A 16746-nucleotide genomic window follows, 5' to 3' on the forward strand; every position below is an offset into this window, starting at 1 on the left:
CTCAAACCCGCCTCATCCCAGTGATAAAAAGGGCTTCCTTGAAGCCTCCAAGAACATTCATGGCGCTTGAGCCCTCTCTTGCGGGGTAGGTGAAGCATGATGCAAAGTGAATCAAGCCCTCATTCTCTAATTAGTTAGACAATTTGTCCTGCAATATTGTTGCACCGGTTTTGTTGAATGAAATAAAAGAGTAAATGACACAAATAATCTTAACTTTTAATTTGTCAAATAAGGTTTATGAAATATTGATGAACAGTAAGTTTAGTCCCCGAATTATGTGAAAATGTTTCATATATTTCCATTAATTCAAGTTGATGGAATATGCCAGTGTGCTTTCATCAGTTAAATTTGAATGGTAGAAAAAAAAAAAGAAAAAAGAGTTACACATGGATTATTCACATAAGATATTCATTTCAATTTAGAATACAATAATCCATATCATCAAATAATGGTAGACATGTTAACGACTTAATTTTTTGAACTTGTTGACTCATCGGTTTTTAAAATATAACTTAGCATATATTAATTCTCGTCATCAAATAATGTCTATTCTATTGCTTGAGCAACAAAAATGATGACATTAAACATTGATCAATAGTTTAAGAACTACATTTGATAAATTAAAAGTCCATTATATTACAAATTAAACTAAAGTTTAGATATTATTTGTGTCATTATTCTAAATTAAACCATCTAATTCTATTGATCATGTCATTTATCATTGACTTTATCGAAAAAAAGTTCTCTTTCTGGGCCCAAGACTATTATGTCTCTTGTTAGCGCCCCGAATGGCCCACTACCATTAATCATGAAATGCAGGAAATGAATCCAATCAATTCATTGATGGTCCACCCGTCTGATAGGAGGACCCCACTGAAAACTCATTGGAGATTTGGTCCTCCCATCGAATATCTTCCATTCGAAGAAAAGATAAGCAACCTCAAAATTAATTACATATAGAATTCTATAGTCAAAGATGCATGGTAAGATATTTCTATATATTAACCGGATATTCAGGATTTTATCGGTACTCGATCGATCCCATCATATACAGTAGTCCCCTCTAGCACGCATACCAAATAATAAATGGAAGATAGATGCTTGTACTCCAAAAGGTAATCTCGAGAAAATGATCTACTTTTTGGTAAATGAATTCCTTGGTCCAAGGCTTTTCGTGTGATTGTTTACCGGCTCTTTTTGTTTTGAAAAAAATAATGAATGACTTGCAAAATATATTTTTTATAGTAATCGCATGTACTGCTTATAAAAAAAAAATGAATTGAAAATATTATTTTCTTGGATTCCTTCCTTGTCTAATCTAACCCCACCGCCACCTTATGGTAGACATAATTCAAAGTTTGGTCACTTAGATTCATCTACTTCAGGTGCAAGACAAAGTACACGTTCACTCGGAGACAAGAAATCAAAATCGGCAGGACAAAGATGAAAGGACAATGTGCTTGTCGATTGAAAGATGCTACGGACAACATCATTAAGCAGAAACGAAGAGCACAGCGTTACGCGATACGTATGAACTCCATTGTCGTGATTTTGAAGTGAGCCTGCAATTTTCAGCCTGTAACTTCTAATGCAATTCGGCCACAAGTTGTTGCGGGTCGTGATTTTGAAGTGAGCCTGCAATTTTCAGCCTCTAAATTCTAATGCAATTCGGCCACAAGTTGTTGTGGATAGGCAGTCGCTGTTGCGCCTTGCCATCCACGATAATCCGCTCTAAAACGGGACCACCATCGCCCCCTAATGGAAAATTCCAACAAAGCAAGAAGACACTGACCCATCACTGGACGGAGTTCGAAACTTCAAAAATTTCCAAGATGGTTTTCTCGTTCTTTCCATCGCTGCTGCGCTCCAAAAATGGCATTTTACATAGTCAGCTCTTCGCTTGTGAATGTGATGTAGCTAAAGGTAATAAATTCGTGCAATCGACAGTGTTTCGACTTGGTGGGGATATCAATTTCGAGTAAGGCAATGTCGTCTTGGTTTAGACTTCTCTCATCCGGAACACCGCCTTCTTTCATATATACAAGAGAGCAGATAAAGTTGTGGACCAGGTCAATATTGCTGCCGCTCATGTCTAGATTCATGTCTCGCACATCATTGAATATTATGTAAAAGGTCCAGTGATGAAAAACCTGATGTCTTGACTTTTCAAACTATACCTAAAACAAGCATTCAAGGTTCTGTAGAGTCGGAGACATCATCGTTGAACCAGTCTAGCCGCTCTTTATGGGTCAAGAATGTACAATGTCCGACACAACAAGAAGGGGTGGAAATATCTTGCCTTGAACAACTTTATCTTCCCAATCATACGTGTCGACACTCATCTTGTACTTGTCGTGTTCCATATGAGAAGATTAACATTCAAAGAGCTTCCAAATTTCTTTCCAAACAAACCGACAAGAGGGTTGAAAATAATGCCCAAAAGGACTGAAGAAAAGGGTACTCGGAAAACAGAGAAGTCGATCTCATCAAACTTTATACACCGCATTTTGCTTGTAGATTTATTGTGAACAATCAACACCATAAACTATACATTTCTCGCCTTTAAGTGACTGCTCGATAAGCATCTCACTCTACTAGTTTCTCTCGTTCAATTAAGAGCATATGCTCACTGAGCAGTGCCTTAGAAATCCTCTATTAAACCAGCAGCTATATATGTACATGACTAAACACGAATCAATTTACGAGTTCTCTGACGATTCCTCCATTTGTTTGCGCATCCGTGCACCCCAAGACATGTTTCCTCTGGAATCTTTGTGAGCGCTTCTCCTCTTCAAACCCGAGAGCTGCACCTGCCAACGGCTCTTCCATTCGCTTTTATCCTCTAAGTCCTGAATCACATCAAACCCAGGAGAGCATAATGAACACATAAGATGTACTTGGCCAAAAAAGAAAAACAGACAAGTGATATAAATGCACCAATTCCAACAACTCTCCCAAATTTTCTATTGAATTCAAGAATAATCAGTTCATTTCGAAATCTGAATACAAAAGGGAGCAAATGTTATGGTTGGGCAACATCAGTCACCTCCATCCGAACCAAGCAGCAGAATCCCAGAATATCAGAGAAGACGTGTCCTATCAATGGTCTAACTCCAGCCAAAGAAAAAGCAGACACTGGGTCAACTCTACTAGCTAAGCCTGCCACTGGCTCTTTCATTTGCTTCTGACCTCTAAGTCCTAAATGTAGATCAAAGCCAGGAGAGCACAATGAACACACAAGTGCTGTACTAGGCAAATAGAACAGACAAGGCCTTTGATGAAACTCTTCCACCAACGAAAATAATTACTTCAAGTTTTTGGTTAAATTAATGAAGAACAAGCAGTTCATTTAAAAACCAAGTTAAACAGAGCCATTTTTGAGTTACGGGACATCAGTCGTATCCATATGCCCAATTTCGATCGGTAAAATCATAGAACATCAGACAAATGTATTATATCAGAGTTTTAGAGAACAAACTATGTATATTGATCATTATGTTTTCTATCAAAAGACAAAACATGACACTCAGTCAGAGAGAAACAAATTGTTCTAGATGATGACAGGATCATAAGTAATACAGGAACTGAGCTCACATAAACTTCATCCGCAAATCTTTCTAATTCTCATTATCAAATTGCAAGAACTGCTCTCTAGACTCAAGTCCAATCTAATCCAATCCACGGATTCATTCAAAAGTTTCATGCACCAATAATGCAACAAGCAAGTAACGCTTGACCAATAATTACTACGAAAGAGCCAACGAATTCAACCAAGAACAGGGACAAGGAGAAAATTCTCAGCAGTTCAATCACGACCCAGAACACTTCCCCAGCTGAAATCAAGAATCGTGAAGAGCCCAAATCAGTGAAAGAATCGATTTGCTTGAACAAAATCGAACAAACCCCAAATCGAATCAAGAAAAATCATCAGCACCCAATTCACCAAACCCAATCAAAAGGACACCAATCCACCCCCAACAACAACATGCCAAACCTCTAAAAACAAGAAACACAAGCTAATACCAAGATCACCGCGTCCCATTTCCACATTACCTCATCACCCCGATAGGGCCTGCGAGCGGAGAACGCCAAGTGAATCCCCCTGGCCAGGTCCCTGTCGTACACGGCCCTCCTGCGCGGGTCCGACAGCGTCTCGTAGGCCTCCTGGACCCGGATGAACCGCTGGGTGTACTCCTCGACGCGGCCCGGCGGGGAGACGTCCGGGTGGTACTTGCGCGCGAGCTGCTTGTACGCCTGCTTGATCTCGGGCAGCGTCCCCGACTCGGGTATCCCCAGGAGGTCGTAGAAGCTCGCCTCCGCCGCCGAGCACCGGGCGGCGTCCGCCACGGCCCCGTCGTCGATCCGGCCGGCCGCGCACCGGACGGCCCCGAACCGCACCCGGGTCGGCAAGAACGCCCGGTGGCCGTGGGTGCGGGCCGACGGAAAGGGCGGAGGAGGAGGAGGGAGGCAGAGGCGAGACGGGTCGCCTCCGGGCAGGGCTACGCCATAGCAACGCATGGCTTTTCTCAACTTCCAAGAACGAAACAAAGATGGGTTCTTTTCCTCTTTCCTCCTGTTTTCCAAGGACGAATTTTCTTGACGGCTGCCGGATCTGATCTTTGGGATTTTATAGGAATGGTGTCTGCGTGGGGGTGATTGGATCCGGAAAGGGGGGGGTGGGGAGGATTGAGGCCTGGACAGTCACCATAAAAGCGGTTTCTTTTTAATGTTCCTTTTTTCTCCCTTCTTTTCTTTTCGTTTCTTTTCTTCATTTTTCCCATGTTTTTCTCCATCTTCTTTCTCCATTGATTTTGGCGATTTTCCAATTTCGATATTTTTTGATTTTCTTGCCCTATGGCACGTGCTTAGTTGGCTCCTCCCCCACCGAAAAAAGTTAAAATACAAAAATAGAGTAGCGTATTATCAACTATTATCGTGTCACATCTCCTCATATATTTTGAGGTTATATGAGATTAATCATCGATAATTCAAGTACATAATGGTATGTGGCTAAAGAATTCAAGACACATTCCATGCTTGACATTTGCAGCCTTGGCTATAACGCCACTACAGTAGCTTCTTTCGCTGGCATGATAAGATTGATAACCCATTCTATATCCGTACAGCTTTTATGAGAAAACGTGCTAAATTTGAGGTTGGACAAACTTTAGCTCCCTACACAACGGTCCAAACATAGAGGACACAACGGTCCAAACATAGAGGACATGAAATTAGAAACGTAGTGTATACGCATCTTACATGAGAATGGGAAAGTGATTCATTCATACATTAGCATTAATTCGAAAGGGGGAAGTAAAAGAGAAATGGATGAATAGGAATAATAAAATCCGTCATTTAAACAAAACTTATAATATTCTATAAATACCTTAATGCATATGGTCTAATCAATCTAAGTCAATCTCCAACTTACATCCCTCCAACAAAAGATGACCATCGATCCCAATCCAATCAAGAAACTGGACTAGACAGGAATTGAAGACAAGAATCGAACTAGTCAATCCTACGTGGTTCACGCAAGAATCGATCCAATTCTTGATTCCAAATTTTTGGAATCAAGAATAATTGGTTCGGTTTTTGGTTCCTAGAGAGGAACAAGATCAATTGGAACGAATTGACAAGAACTAGTCTAAAGCATAATTCTATTTTTATTTATTATTTAGCAAGGGAAAAAAGTATAAATTTATTTGCGGGAGTAGTCTCTTCTTTTACTAGTAAATTCCTTTTTATTAGTAATTTCATCATATATTTGAATAGCTTTCAATATCTTTAGGCATTTTTTAGGGAAAAAAACACGGGCGGTTCTTGAGACAATCTAAGCACCTATTTTTGGGATCAGCTGATCGATGTGGTCCAATTGAGTATGGATAAGATTAGGGTCGGTCCCCTATTCTAGAGTGAGAACTAACCCACCCTAGAGCTAATCACCCCTAATTCCAATTTAGATTTTTAAATGCAAGGAGTGATCTAGATTGATAACTTTAGACTTGCAATTTTATAATGATGTGATCATGCAAATATTGTGATTAATAGTTGTGCAAGTCGCTTGCAAATGTAGACTAGTCAATATACATGAAAACTGTAATCTTTGGGATTTTCTAGGAATGGCATCTGCGCGTGTGATTGGACACGGAAGGTGGAGGGGGGATGGTGGGGGAGGAGGATTGAGGCCTGGACAGTCACTATAAAAGCGGTTTCTTTAATTTTCCATTTTTCTCCCTTATTTTCTTTTCTTCATTTTTCTCATGTTTTTCTTCATCTTCTTTTTCCATTGATTATGGCGACTTTCCAATTTCAATATTGTTTGATTTTCTTGCCCTATGACACGTGCTTAGTTGGCTCCTCCCCACTAAAAAAAATTAAAATACAAAAATAGGGTAGTGTATTATCAACTATTATCATGTCACATCCCCTCCTATAGTTTGAGATTACATGAGACTGATCATTGATAGTTCAAGCACCGAACGGTATGGGGCTAGAGAATTGAAGACACATTCCATGCTTGACATTTGCAGCCTTGGCTATAACACCACTACAATAGCCTCATTCACTAGCACGATAAGATCGATAATCCATTCTATATCCGTACAGCTTTTATGAGATGTCGTGCTAAATTTGAGGTTGGACAAACTTTAGCTCCCTACACAATGGTCCAAACATAGAGGACATGAAATTAGAAACGTAGTGTATACGCATCTCACATGAGAATGGGAAAGTGATTCATTCGTACATTAGCATTAATTCGAAAAGGGGGAAGTAAAGAGAAATGGATGAATAGGAATAATAAAATCCGTCATTTAAACAAAACTTATAATATTCTATAAATACCTTAATGCATCTGGTCTAATCAATCTAAGTCAATCTCCAACTTACATCCCTCCAACAAAAGATGACCATCGATCCCAATCCAATCAAGAAACTGGACTAGACAGGAATTGAAGATAGGAATCGAACTAGTCAATCCTATGTGGTTCACGCAAGAATCGATCCAATTCTTGATTCCAAATTTTTGGAATCAAGAATAATCGGTTCGGTTTTTGGTTCTTGGAGAGGAACAAGATCAATTGGAATGAATTGACAAGAACTAGTCCAAAGCATAATTCTATTTTTTTATTTATTATTTAGCAAGGGCAAAAAGTATAAATTTATTTGCAGGAGTGGTCTCTTCTTTTACTAGTAAATTCCTTATTATTAGTAATTTCATCATATATTTGAATAGCTGTCAATATATTTAGGCATTTTTTAGGGGAAAAAACATAGGTGGTTCTTGAGACAATCTAAGCACATTTTTTTGGGATCGGCTTATCTGATGTGGTTCAATCAAGTGTGGATAAGATAAGGGTCGGTTCCCTATTCTAGAGTGAGACCTAACCCACCCTAGAACTAATCATCCCTAGTTCCAACTTAGATTTTCAAATGCGAGGAGTGATCTAGATTGATAACTTTAGACTTGCAATTTTATATGATGTGATCATGCAAATATTGTGATTAATAGTTGTGCAAATCGCTGGCAGATGTAGACTAGTCAATATGCATGAAAACTGTCTCGAACATTAGTAACCAAATAAAAAATATTTTTGGACTAAGGAAAACAGACATACAGAAAGTTTTCTTTAATTTTTGTTCTTTTGCGAATTTTTGCTAATTTTTTTTGCAAATGAAATTTTGTCCAAGAAAATTATTGGTTGAAATAATTGCACGTCTAACTTTTTTCATTGTGCCGGTTCAAGGTGGACAAAACATAATTCAGTGAAGGATATAAATAATTTTGACAACTTGTCTTAAAAGTTAAAAACGTAGAGGAATGGCACATCCATTACCTTAAAATATGTGTTCCTCATATGCGTACTTTCTGGGCTCCTCTCTTTTGCTTTTTTATTATTTTTTTCTTAGACAAGAGTACAATCGATAATCCTCCCTCTTGTTCTCCCCTATGAGACCTTAATGCATCTTTATATTCCACCTTCAAGGTCGGATGCACGTATGAATAGCGCTTGCATTGGATGTCTAGAACTGAAAGAAGCAATCAATAATAGCTAGTTGACACATAACTCAATTACTAATCTTTTAAATGAAAGTAGGTTCAATTGGATATATTGATGGACTTGAATTAGGGCTCTCTCTTGGTGATCTTCATAGATTAAGGTATGCTTGTCTAAATAAGTGATGATAGAGTTGTTTGATTGATGGACCCCTCCTAATATGTACCAATTCAGTGAATATTTTGAGGGAGGAATCTCTTGATCAACGCAAATCCTGGTACGTGGATGTTGGGGTCTAGCTATATGGTTCCAAGGGAAGCCTTCATGTTTGGTTCTAGCAAAAGAGACTGAGGGCAAAAGTGGGTATTGTGATTGTGCGGTGCCTTCAACACAACAATGTAGAGATTTTAGTTGAGATAGGTGTTGATGCAGAGGGAAACTTGGATTCAAGGGGAGAACATTCAAGAGTCATGTGATAAGGGAGAATTGATGAAGTGGACGTGTGCTGGGTGATAATAAAAGTCTCACATCTCAAATTTCATGTGAGACATAACTATCGATAATGCCTAATTTGTCTATAACTCAATGGCTTAACTATTATGTGAATGTGAGTGATGAGCTCAAGTTATAGGCTTCCTCTTTGGATCTCCTTATTATGAATGTATTAGTATCTTGCAAAGCTTCTCCCAGCAGAGGTATTGGAATCAACGGTTGATTAGTGGCTGCAACGTGTCTCGCTATCTTGAACTCAGCAATGAACCTCACGTGTCTTTACGGTTGTCAATTGCCGTTTGCCATTATGGTTCCAAGAGGAGATTGCTTGTGGAAGGAGTGATTGTATCGATTGGCGACGAGTGAAGATTCAGATTCAGTTTGTTTGTTCAAAAGAATATCGGACTTGGATTGAGGAGGAGCTAGAGCAATGTGGTGGAGACTCACACATGAGGGGGAGAGCATTAAAGGCACGAAGCAGTGATTCGAAAGAAAGAGTCCCACTTGAATGTCTTGAGAAAGAGAAGCAACTGATAATACATAGTTGTCTCATAATTTAACCACTTTTGTTTTTGAGTGAATGTCGGTCAAATTAAATATATTCATGAGCCTAAATTTGAGCTTTTTATTAAATCTCTTTAGGTGAAGGTGTTGGGTTATACAAGGCTTTGCAATATTTTATTATATGGTTAATAACCTGAAAACCCCAAACTAGTATACATATAACATATTTACCTCAAATCGACATACTTGTAACAAATTTACCCTCTATTAGTTTCCGTTAAATTTTATTGTCAAATTACTATGTTAAATGACACGTGACAATTGACTAGTGTATCGGTTTGAGATTTTACTCTCCATTTATCATAGTTATATAATTTTTGTAATTTTTTGTGATATTAATCCAATTTAACAGATTTTTAGTGGTCAAATAAATTAATCTAGGGTAAATTTGTCACAAACATATTAATTTGAGATTTATTATGGTCAGTCAGGGTAAATTTGTCACGGGTGTACCGATTTGGGGTTTGTCATGGTTAAAAAATTAGTTTTTGATAAATTTATCATACATGCCATTGGTTTGAAATTTTTTAGAATATTAACCCTTTATTATATGATGGCTCCATCAAGTCGTCTCTTTCCCATGTGTTTTGTTAATTAGAACTTTGAGATTTGATTGGACTTATATGTGAGGAGACCGCTTGGCAAGACGTCTCTTTCCTACACATTTTCTATAAGTTAACATCAAGTTTTTTTAATAAGAGAAAAATAAACGAATCCTTGCAAGTAACATCTTCACCTTCTTAAATGTCACTCGTCAGTACCACGAAGGTGATTGGCCAAGACTGTTAAGCCTTACTTCCAAATGGTTTGGAGTCCCTCTTGGTCACAAGTTTGAATCTCCAAGTGATCTCCTCGATCACAAGAAATCCCTGTTTGTCTATGACATAGATTCGGCTTGTGTACTAGGTACAGTGTTCACTCTGGCTTTATTCCAACTTGTACCTAGTGGTGCAACGGTGATTGACTCGCTCAAAATCAGCAGTAGTAATAGCTCAAACTCAACATTTGGATTGTGGGTGTGGTTAACCCAGAGAAGTTGTCAACGCTAGTAGGTCCATCCAACTTTATTTGGCCCATCATGGATGCTCCAAGATTCGAACATCCAATTTTGGAGTTTCAATCGACTTGTCAATCACTAGACGAACCCATTTGATTTGAATTTTATTGGCTCTTCCGATTGCATTAGTTTATGTGCAATTTTTAACCATCAAATCACAAAGGTAATATACTAAACTCGATCTTCACTTATATGTATTGAAACACAACGAATATACGTAGCTGAATCATAGAGTTGGCTAATCCGTTTAGAGCATTAGGTAGGGGCAACAAGAATCTATGGAACTCATGGACTTTGCAGAACCTTCATGGTCACGTGGGTTCTAAGGTGGGTTAATTTGCAAGAATGTTTCAGGTTTCAAAATTTCTTAATTAGTAGGTATATGATAGATGTAACAGTTTGAGATTATGCTACCCTATAACCACTTTATGATGCGGCCTGCACCTCATACCTTGTTGCAAAGTATCCCGTAGAAAGGTACACATCGCCCCGTACAATATTGGTTAAGCTAAAATACCTACTAAACTAGTTTATACTTTCTCGTTTTTTCAAAATTTTCATATCTAAATGTATGAAAGTCTGAACTTATCAGCAATCTCTTTCCCATTAGGGAAAAACAAATCTCTTGCCCAATTTACTTTGGCTAATTTATCTCCTTATCTTTTACCTTCAAAGTTATTATCTCTGTAGGATTATATTAATATTGAACATGAAAGCGTATTCCATCAAGCAGTCCAATATATTTTGTGTTGAATTTCAATGTTTTAATAGCTAGAACATCCGCAAGTTTTTATTCAATATGGGCAGTATGAGGTACCCTGAAACTAGTAGAGCCGATGGATCTTGGATTTCAAGGTGGTTTCAAGAGCCTCCTAGATAGGTTTTGGGTTAAAGGAATTTGGAACTAGGTACCCATAGGGCAATATTAGGGTAGTACCTACATCCTACCCACCTTGAGACTTGTCCACCCTAAAATCATAAGTAGATTTCCAACTCCCAAACCATAATTACTTGTTCAAATTCCATCAATTACGTGTGCATTGCTTTGGATTAGGTTCAATGTAAACAAAACTAGAGGGGCGGGGGATAGACATAATGGCAAGAAGTTGACGCAAATTGTACTCTTGCAGCCTATGGGGGTGATTTAGGGCATACAAAAAAATAGTACTCTATACTTAATAATAAATCAATAGATTGACGAGAAGAATATCACATGTGTATCGTTATTAGACTCGTTAAACGGGTGAGTTGGGTCGGGTTTTGGTCATGTCATAAATGATCCGACCTAAATCAACTAATTTAACCCATTCATTACCAATTTATTGTAATGCAAAATTTTTCACACATACCCAACCTGATCCATACCCAATCCATTTAACTAAACCTAAAAACTTATTTTTTATGATTTAAAAAAAAATTATATTACTAAAATAATTTTATGCAACACAAATTTAATGGACAATTTTAATAATTTTTTAAAAATTTATTTTTTAAATCGAATTTTAATTATTTAAAAAAATTGAATTGTTAATAATAATTATTTTTTAATAATATAATTTTTCTTTTCTTTTTCCTTATTCTTTTTTGTTTTATTCTTCTTCGATCGGCCGGCAACCAGCCACAGGCGAGCTCAAGCTCACCCCTTGCCGATCGACAAGGCCGGAGTCTCACCCGACGCTGGTGAGCTAGAGTCTCGCTCGACACCGACGAACTCGAGGCTTGTGCGAGGCTTGAGCCTCGCCTAGCTAGTTGCCATGCCAACCACCAGCTAAGGAAGGAGGAAGAAGGGGAAAAAAAAGGAAAGAAAAAAGAAAAAGAAAAAAGAAAGAAAATTGAAATATAAAAGATAATTATAATTTCGATTTTTATAAAAAAAAAAAAATTGTAAAGTTAAAGAGGAAAAAGAGAGATTGTAAGGCTTTAGATGAAAATAGATTTTAAGTCCAACCAATTTAAGACTCATCTATTTTAAATCTTTAATTATTAAATTTATTTAACTAATTTCTTTAAAAAATAAGTAATTCATATATGACTCATTTATAATTTAAATGGGTCATATATGAATTTAAAACCCATTTTGTCACCTCTAATCACTGTGCACACAACTGATTTTGCTCAGATTCTACATGTGGCGGAAGACCCACATCGTACCCTTGCTGCCAAAAAGATGGTACTCTTTAGTTGATAATAAATCAATAGACTGATGAGAAGAATGTTATATGTGCGTCATTGCAGACGCAACTGGTTTCACTAAGATTTTCCGCGTGGCCTAGGACCCCCTGGCTGCTAGCCTGCTAGCCTGCTACTTATATAATATCTTCTTAAACAATGCAATGGGGATGGAATCATGGGGCCAGACTGTCCGAAAGCGACGGTCGAAAGAGAATTATTTGGGAACGAGATTGTTTTAATATCCTTATAATCAATCTGATTGACAGAAAGGACAGGTTTAACCTAATGTTAAAATATTTATGCGTTTAGCCCTCAGGGCTTGGCTGGAGACAGTTTGGCTTGCTCTTGCTGTTGCCATGCTGAGGATGCCACCTGACTCGACTATCTTGATGGTTCTCGTCTTGTGACTTTGCGGATGACCTGCGCCTTTGGATCGTTTTCTAACCAGATAAATGCATAGGCACTTTCCATGATTGTCTTAGGGATTCGGATATCTAAGATTAATGAAGGGTTAGGTACTTTTTTTTTATTATTAATTTTATAAAAGATCGAAGCGCTCTTATTTTTGTTTATTGATCTATTTCAAAACACCAAAACTCATAAACTTTTTTTCGTCCCTTCCTCTCCACCTAATAGGGATGTGTGTGAAACAACCCCACCCAACTTTAGGGATTTGGATGTCAAAGATTAATAAAGGGCTAGTTTTTTTTGAGTTTGATTAATTTTATAATGGATCGAACCAGCCTTATTTCTTTTTATGGATGATTCTTGAAACACCAAAAACTCAAAACCCAACATTTTTTTCATCCCTTCCTCTCCACCAAGTAGGGGTAAGCAAAAGAAATGGATTGAACTTAAGGGTTTTGGATCTCAACGAATAATGAAGGGCGATATTTTGATTAACTTTATAATAGATCAAATTGCCCTTATTTTTTTTTTATTGATTTTATCCTGAAATACTAAAAGTTCAAAACTCAAAGTTTTTTTTTGCCCCTTCCCCTCCACTCCTCCAAAAGAACTGGACGGAATTTTAGGGATTCAGGTCTCAAAGATTAGTGAAGGGCTAGGTTTTTTTTTTTTGATTAATTTTGTAATAGGCCGAATTGGCCTTATTTCATTTTATCAATTTTATCTCAAACACCCAAAACTCAAAGCACAACACTTTTTTGGCCCCTTCCTCTCCACTTAGCAAGGGTGAGCAAAAGAACCAGATGAACCGGGTGATTCAGTTCGGTTTCAGTTTGGTTCTGGGTGGTTTCCAATTCCAAAATTTTGGAACTAATGAATATCGATTCTTGATTCCTTGAAGATGAAGACGAAGGCTAGGCCTTGTTCTCCTTTCCTCTCTGTTCTCACCATTGCTTTGGTGGACACACCCACCCTAACCACTCAAATTGAATCAATTTTTGTTGCTGTTGTTGTAATTCTTATATTCCCATATTAATAATTTATTTAGTTTAAACCAGAAATCAGACTGCCGGTCCACATCGTTTAATGATCAAATGATTTGTCTAAAGCATCATTACCGAGAAAAGAGCACACTTTATTTGACATTTTGGCCGACAAAAAACACCCAGTTTTGACTCCACTAACGCACGCGTGCGACGGTAATTCTCGGGCACTCGTTTGAGTTTGGACTTTAAATTCTCAAAAATAGTCATTTTGTAAATAGGAAAAAGAGTTCATTTTGTCATAAATAGATGCTAAACTAACTATGGTTAGCTGAGAATGCTATATCCTCTTAGGAGAAAATATTAGCTGCATATATTGTGTCACCACAGCAAATTAGAAGTCTATTTATTACATGGCCCACTTGTCAGATTTTTCTGTCTCCTTCTTACATTCTCTCTCCTCTCCACTGCTTTGTTCTGTCTTTTTGCGGGCCATGGATGACCCTCTCTCCTCCCTCTGGCCCTCTCTCTCACCTGCACAACGTCGTTCGCCTGCCATCTCCCTCACCCGAGCTCGATCTCTGCGCCTCCCCCACTGGCCACAGCTCCACCATTGAAATCGTCCACGGCCCCTTAGCTCCAGGAATAAGCCGTAGTCCCCTGTGCCCGTTGTTATCACTCGCAACCTCCAGCCCCTACATTCTCGAGATCCTCTGTGCTCAAAGTCGTCGCCGACCTCCACCTAAAAAAAAAAAAAAAAAAAAAAAGGAGAAAGAAAAGGAGAAATGGTGAAGAAGAAGAGGAGAAAGTGAGGTGTGAACCTGCAAGAAGAGACTGACAAAGGGAGGAAGTCCTTGCAATGGGCTCATGAGACGCGCAACACGTGATGAATAGATTAATAATTTGTTGAGTTGACAGATACTAAATATTTACTCATCGTGGGAAACAGGAAACATAAAAAGGAGATAAGTGCCGGTTTCGGGACCCATGAATAAACCAAACAAGATCCTGTTCCAGGTGGATTTAGAATGAGGTGGGCCGGTTCCATGTTCTACAAACTGGGAGTTGGCTTATCCTGAAACCAAGGGCGCGCATGCTTCTTGATTAGGGAAGAACTTTTTAATTTTTTTTCAGAAATAATACTTTTATATTTCTATTTCAGTGAACAATTTATAAGTAAAATAATGTGTTTGGTAACCACATAAAATTTCTACTTTTGAAATATAAAAAGAATAGAAATGTGTTTGGTAACGCAATAATTTTTTATTTATATTTATTCATTTTTTATTCTTGCTCACATATTCCCGACCGCCAATCGCCGATTGCGCCAATGGGTTGTGTGGTGGCGGTCATGCAGCGGTGGTGGCGGCGACGGTGGCTGATGATGGCCGGTGGCAACCAGCGATTGGTGGTTGCTCCGAGTGGTTAGAGGTGGCCGTGGCAAGAAGAGAGAAATAAAAGAAAATTTTTTTAAAAAAAATTGGCTTATTTCTAAAACTTGTTCCTAAAAACAAGAATAATTTTTTTTTTTGTTTCTTGTTTTTGTTAAATCTATTCTCAAGCTAACTTTCTATTTTGGGTAGAAAAACAACTTGATATTACTAAACGAATTTCTATTCTTTTTTTCTTCCAAAAAATAAAAATAAAAAATCCGGAGGAACATAAACATTCTCATGCAGAGCCCAATTATCCCCCACCACCTAAGTCCATCTTTTGCTCGCAAATACCGCCTCCGTGCTCGCTAGCCACAGGCAACCCGTCACTCTACGCTAGCGGCGACCTGTCGCTCGAGGCTAGCAACGACCGATCTAGGCTAAACTATCCTAGCCCTATCGTTGTGAGTCTAGCTTTGAGCAGTGGCGTGTCGACGATCGTGCCGAGGCTGCCAGCGACATTGGAGGCGTGCGTGATTTTGAAGGCGTGCGTTGCTCTAGTTGCTACGTCGCGCCTCAATGTCGATTGGCCTAATAGTGACGCGTCAACATCTGGAGGGCAGCATGAAAGCAAGACGTCAATGGGCAAATCACAATTTTCCTGTCTATATTTCAAAAAAAAAAAAAAAAACGAAAAAAGTTTTTTGGGGAAAGAAAGAAAAATCATTATGTCCATCACATGAATAAATTTTTTAATTTACATTTTCACGTTTTACGTTAGATAAATGATGTGTGACCAAATTCAATTACATTCACGTATAAATAAATTGAATCACAAAACCATCACTAAGTGCGTACATATCACTAATTCGATATTCGATGTGTAAAAACTCTTTAATGTTAAATTCAATTTTCTCAAAATAATTGGCCCCAGCAGCTATGGTCTTGAGTCCATCTCCATTGAATTTAATTATGAAAAAAAAAAAAAAACCATCTTGGAAAACGACCGCAAATAATGCGTGCCAACTCTGCAATAAAGAACACCTAGATTAAGACGTGATATCGTGTTTTCTTCTTCAACTAGTTAACTTGGACGCTTCCTAAAAGTCTCCGAAAGCGGGGCATAAAGTAATTTTCACTTTTAGAAAAAAAGAAAACATCATGGAAAACGACCGCGGGTACGTGCCAGCTCTACGATAAAGAACACCTAAATTAAGACGCAATGTCGTGCTTTCTTCTTCAAAAAGTTAACTCGAGTGCTTTCTCAAGTGACCTGAAACCGCCCATAAAGTAATTTTCACTTTCAGAAAAATTCATGCGGCTTTTTGCCAAGAGCAAGCACTTTAGGGCACACGAAAAGTTGGCGTAAGCTGCATTTCAAGTAGCTTTGGATTTGTTCTTCTAACTTTAATCCGTTTTGTTATTCAACAAAGTTTCGTAAACTTTGGCCCGTCTGATTCCAGTTCCTATGCGTGCTTGTCTATTCGAAATTACCTGGTAGTACGATTAGGGTTCCGACGCCCTGTTAAGACCTTGCCACTCGCATGTCGGACGGTGTTGCATCTCGGGCTTGACAAATTCTACGGATATCAAATTTACAATCTTAAATACTTGGTTAACTAACTTCTCTTCTTATAAAGAAGGAGATGCAAAAGTCTGAACGGGGTCAACTGTATACCCTTACATCGTCCCTGGGT

The 16746-nt window shown here is 38.2% G+C and overlaps 1 protein-coding gene across 1 annotated transcript; it reads right to left on the reverse strand.

Annotated features, from left to right (window-relative positions):
• Window positions 1–2446: 2446 nt before the first annotated feature.
• On the reverse strand, window positions 2447–4703 carry LOC104414289 (chaperone protein dnaJ 20, chloroplastic). The gene is made up of 2 exons (XM_010025358.3): window positions 4054–4703; window positions 2447–2849 (listed from the first exon to the last, which is right to left on the reverse strand). Exons 1-2 carry the CDS (start codon window positions 4516–4518, stop codon window positions 2700–2702), a joined length of 615 nt encoding a protein of 204 aa, XP_010023660.1. The 5' UTR covers window positions 4519–4703; the 3' UTR covers window positions 2447–2699.
• Window positions 4704–16746: the final 12043 nt, after the last annotated feature.

This window comes from Eucalyptus grandis, chromosome 8 (genome assembly GCF_016545825.1).
Source record: "Eucalyptus grandis isolate ANBG69807.140 chromosome 8, ASM1654582v1, whole genome shotgun sequence".
Classification (NCBI taxonomy): domain Eukaryota; kingdom Viridiplantae; phylum Streptophyta; class Magnoliopsida; order Myrtales; family Myrtaceae; genus Eucalyptus; species Eucalyptus grandis.

Coding starts and splice junctions, on each gene's coding strand:
- LOC104414289 (XM_010025358.3), bottom strand. CDS start 4,518: ATGCGTTGCTATGGCGTAGCCCTGCCCGGAGGCGACCCGTCTCGCCTC. Junction 2,850..4,053: donor GGCCCTATCGGGGTGATGAG/GTAATGTGGAAA, acceptor GATGTGATTCAG/GACTTAGAGGATAAAAGCGA.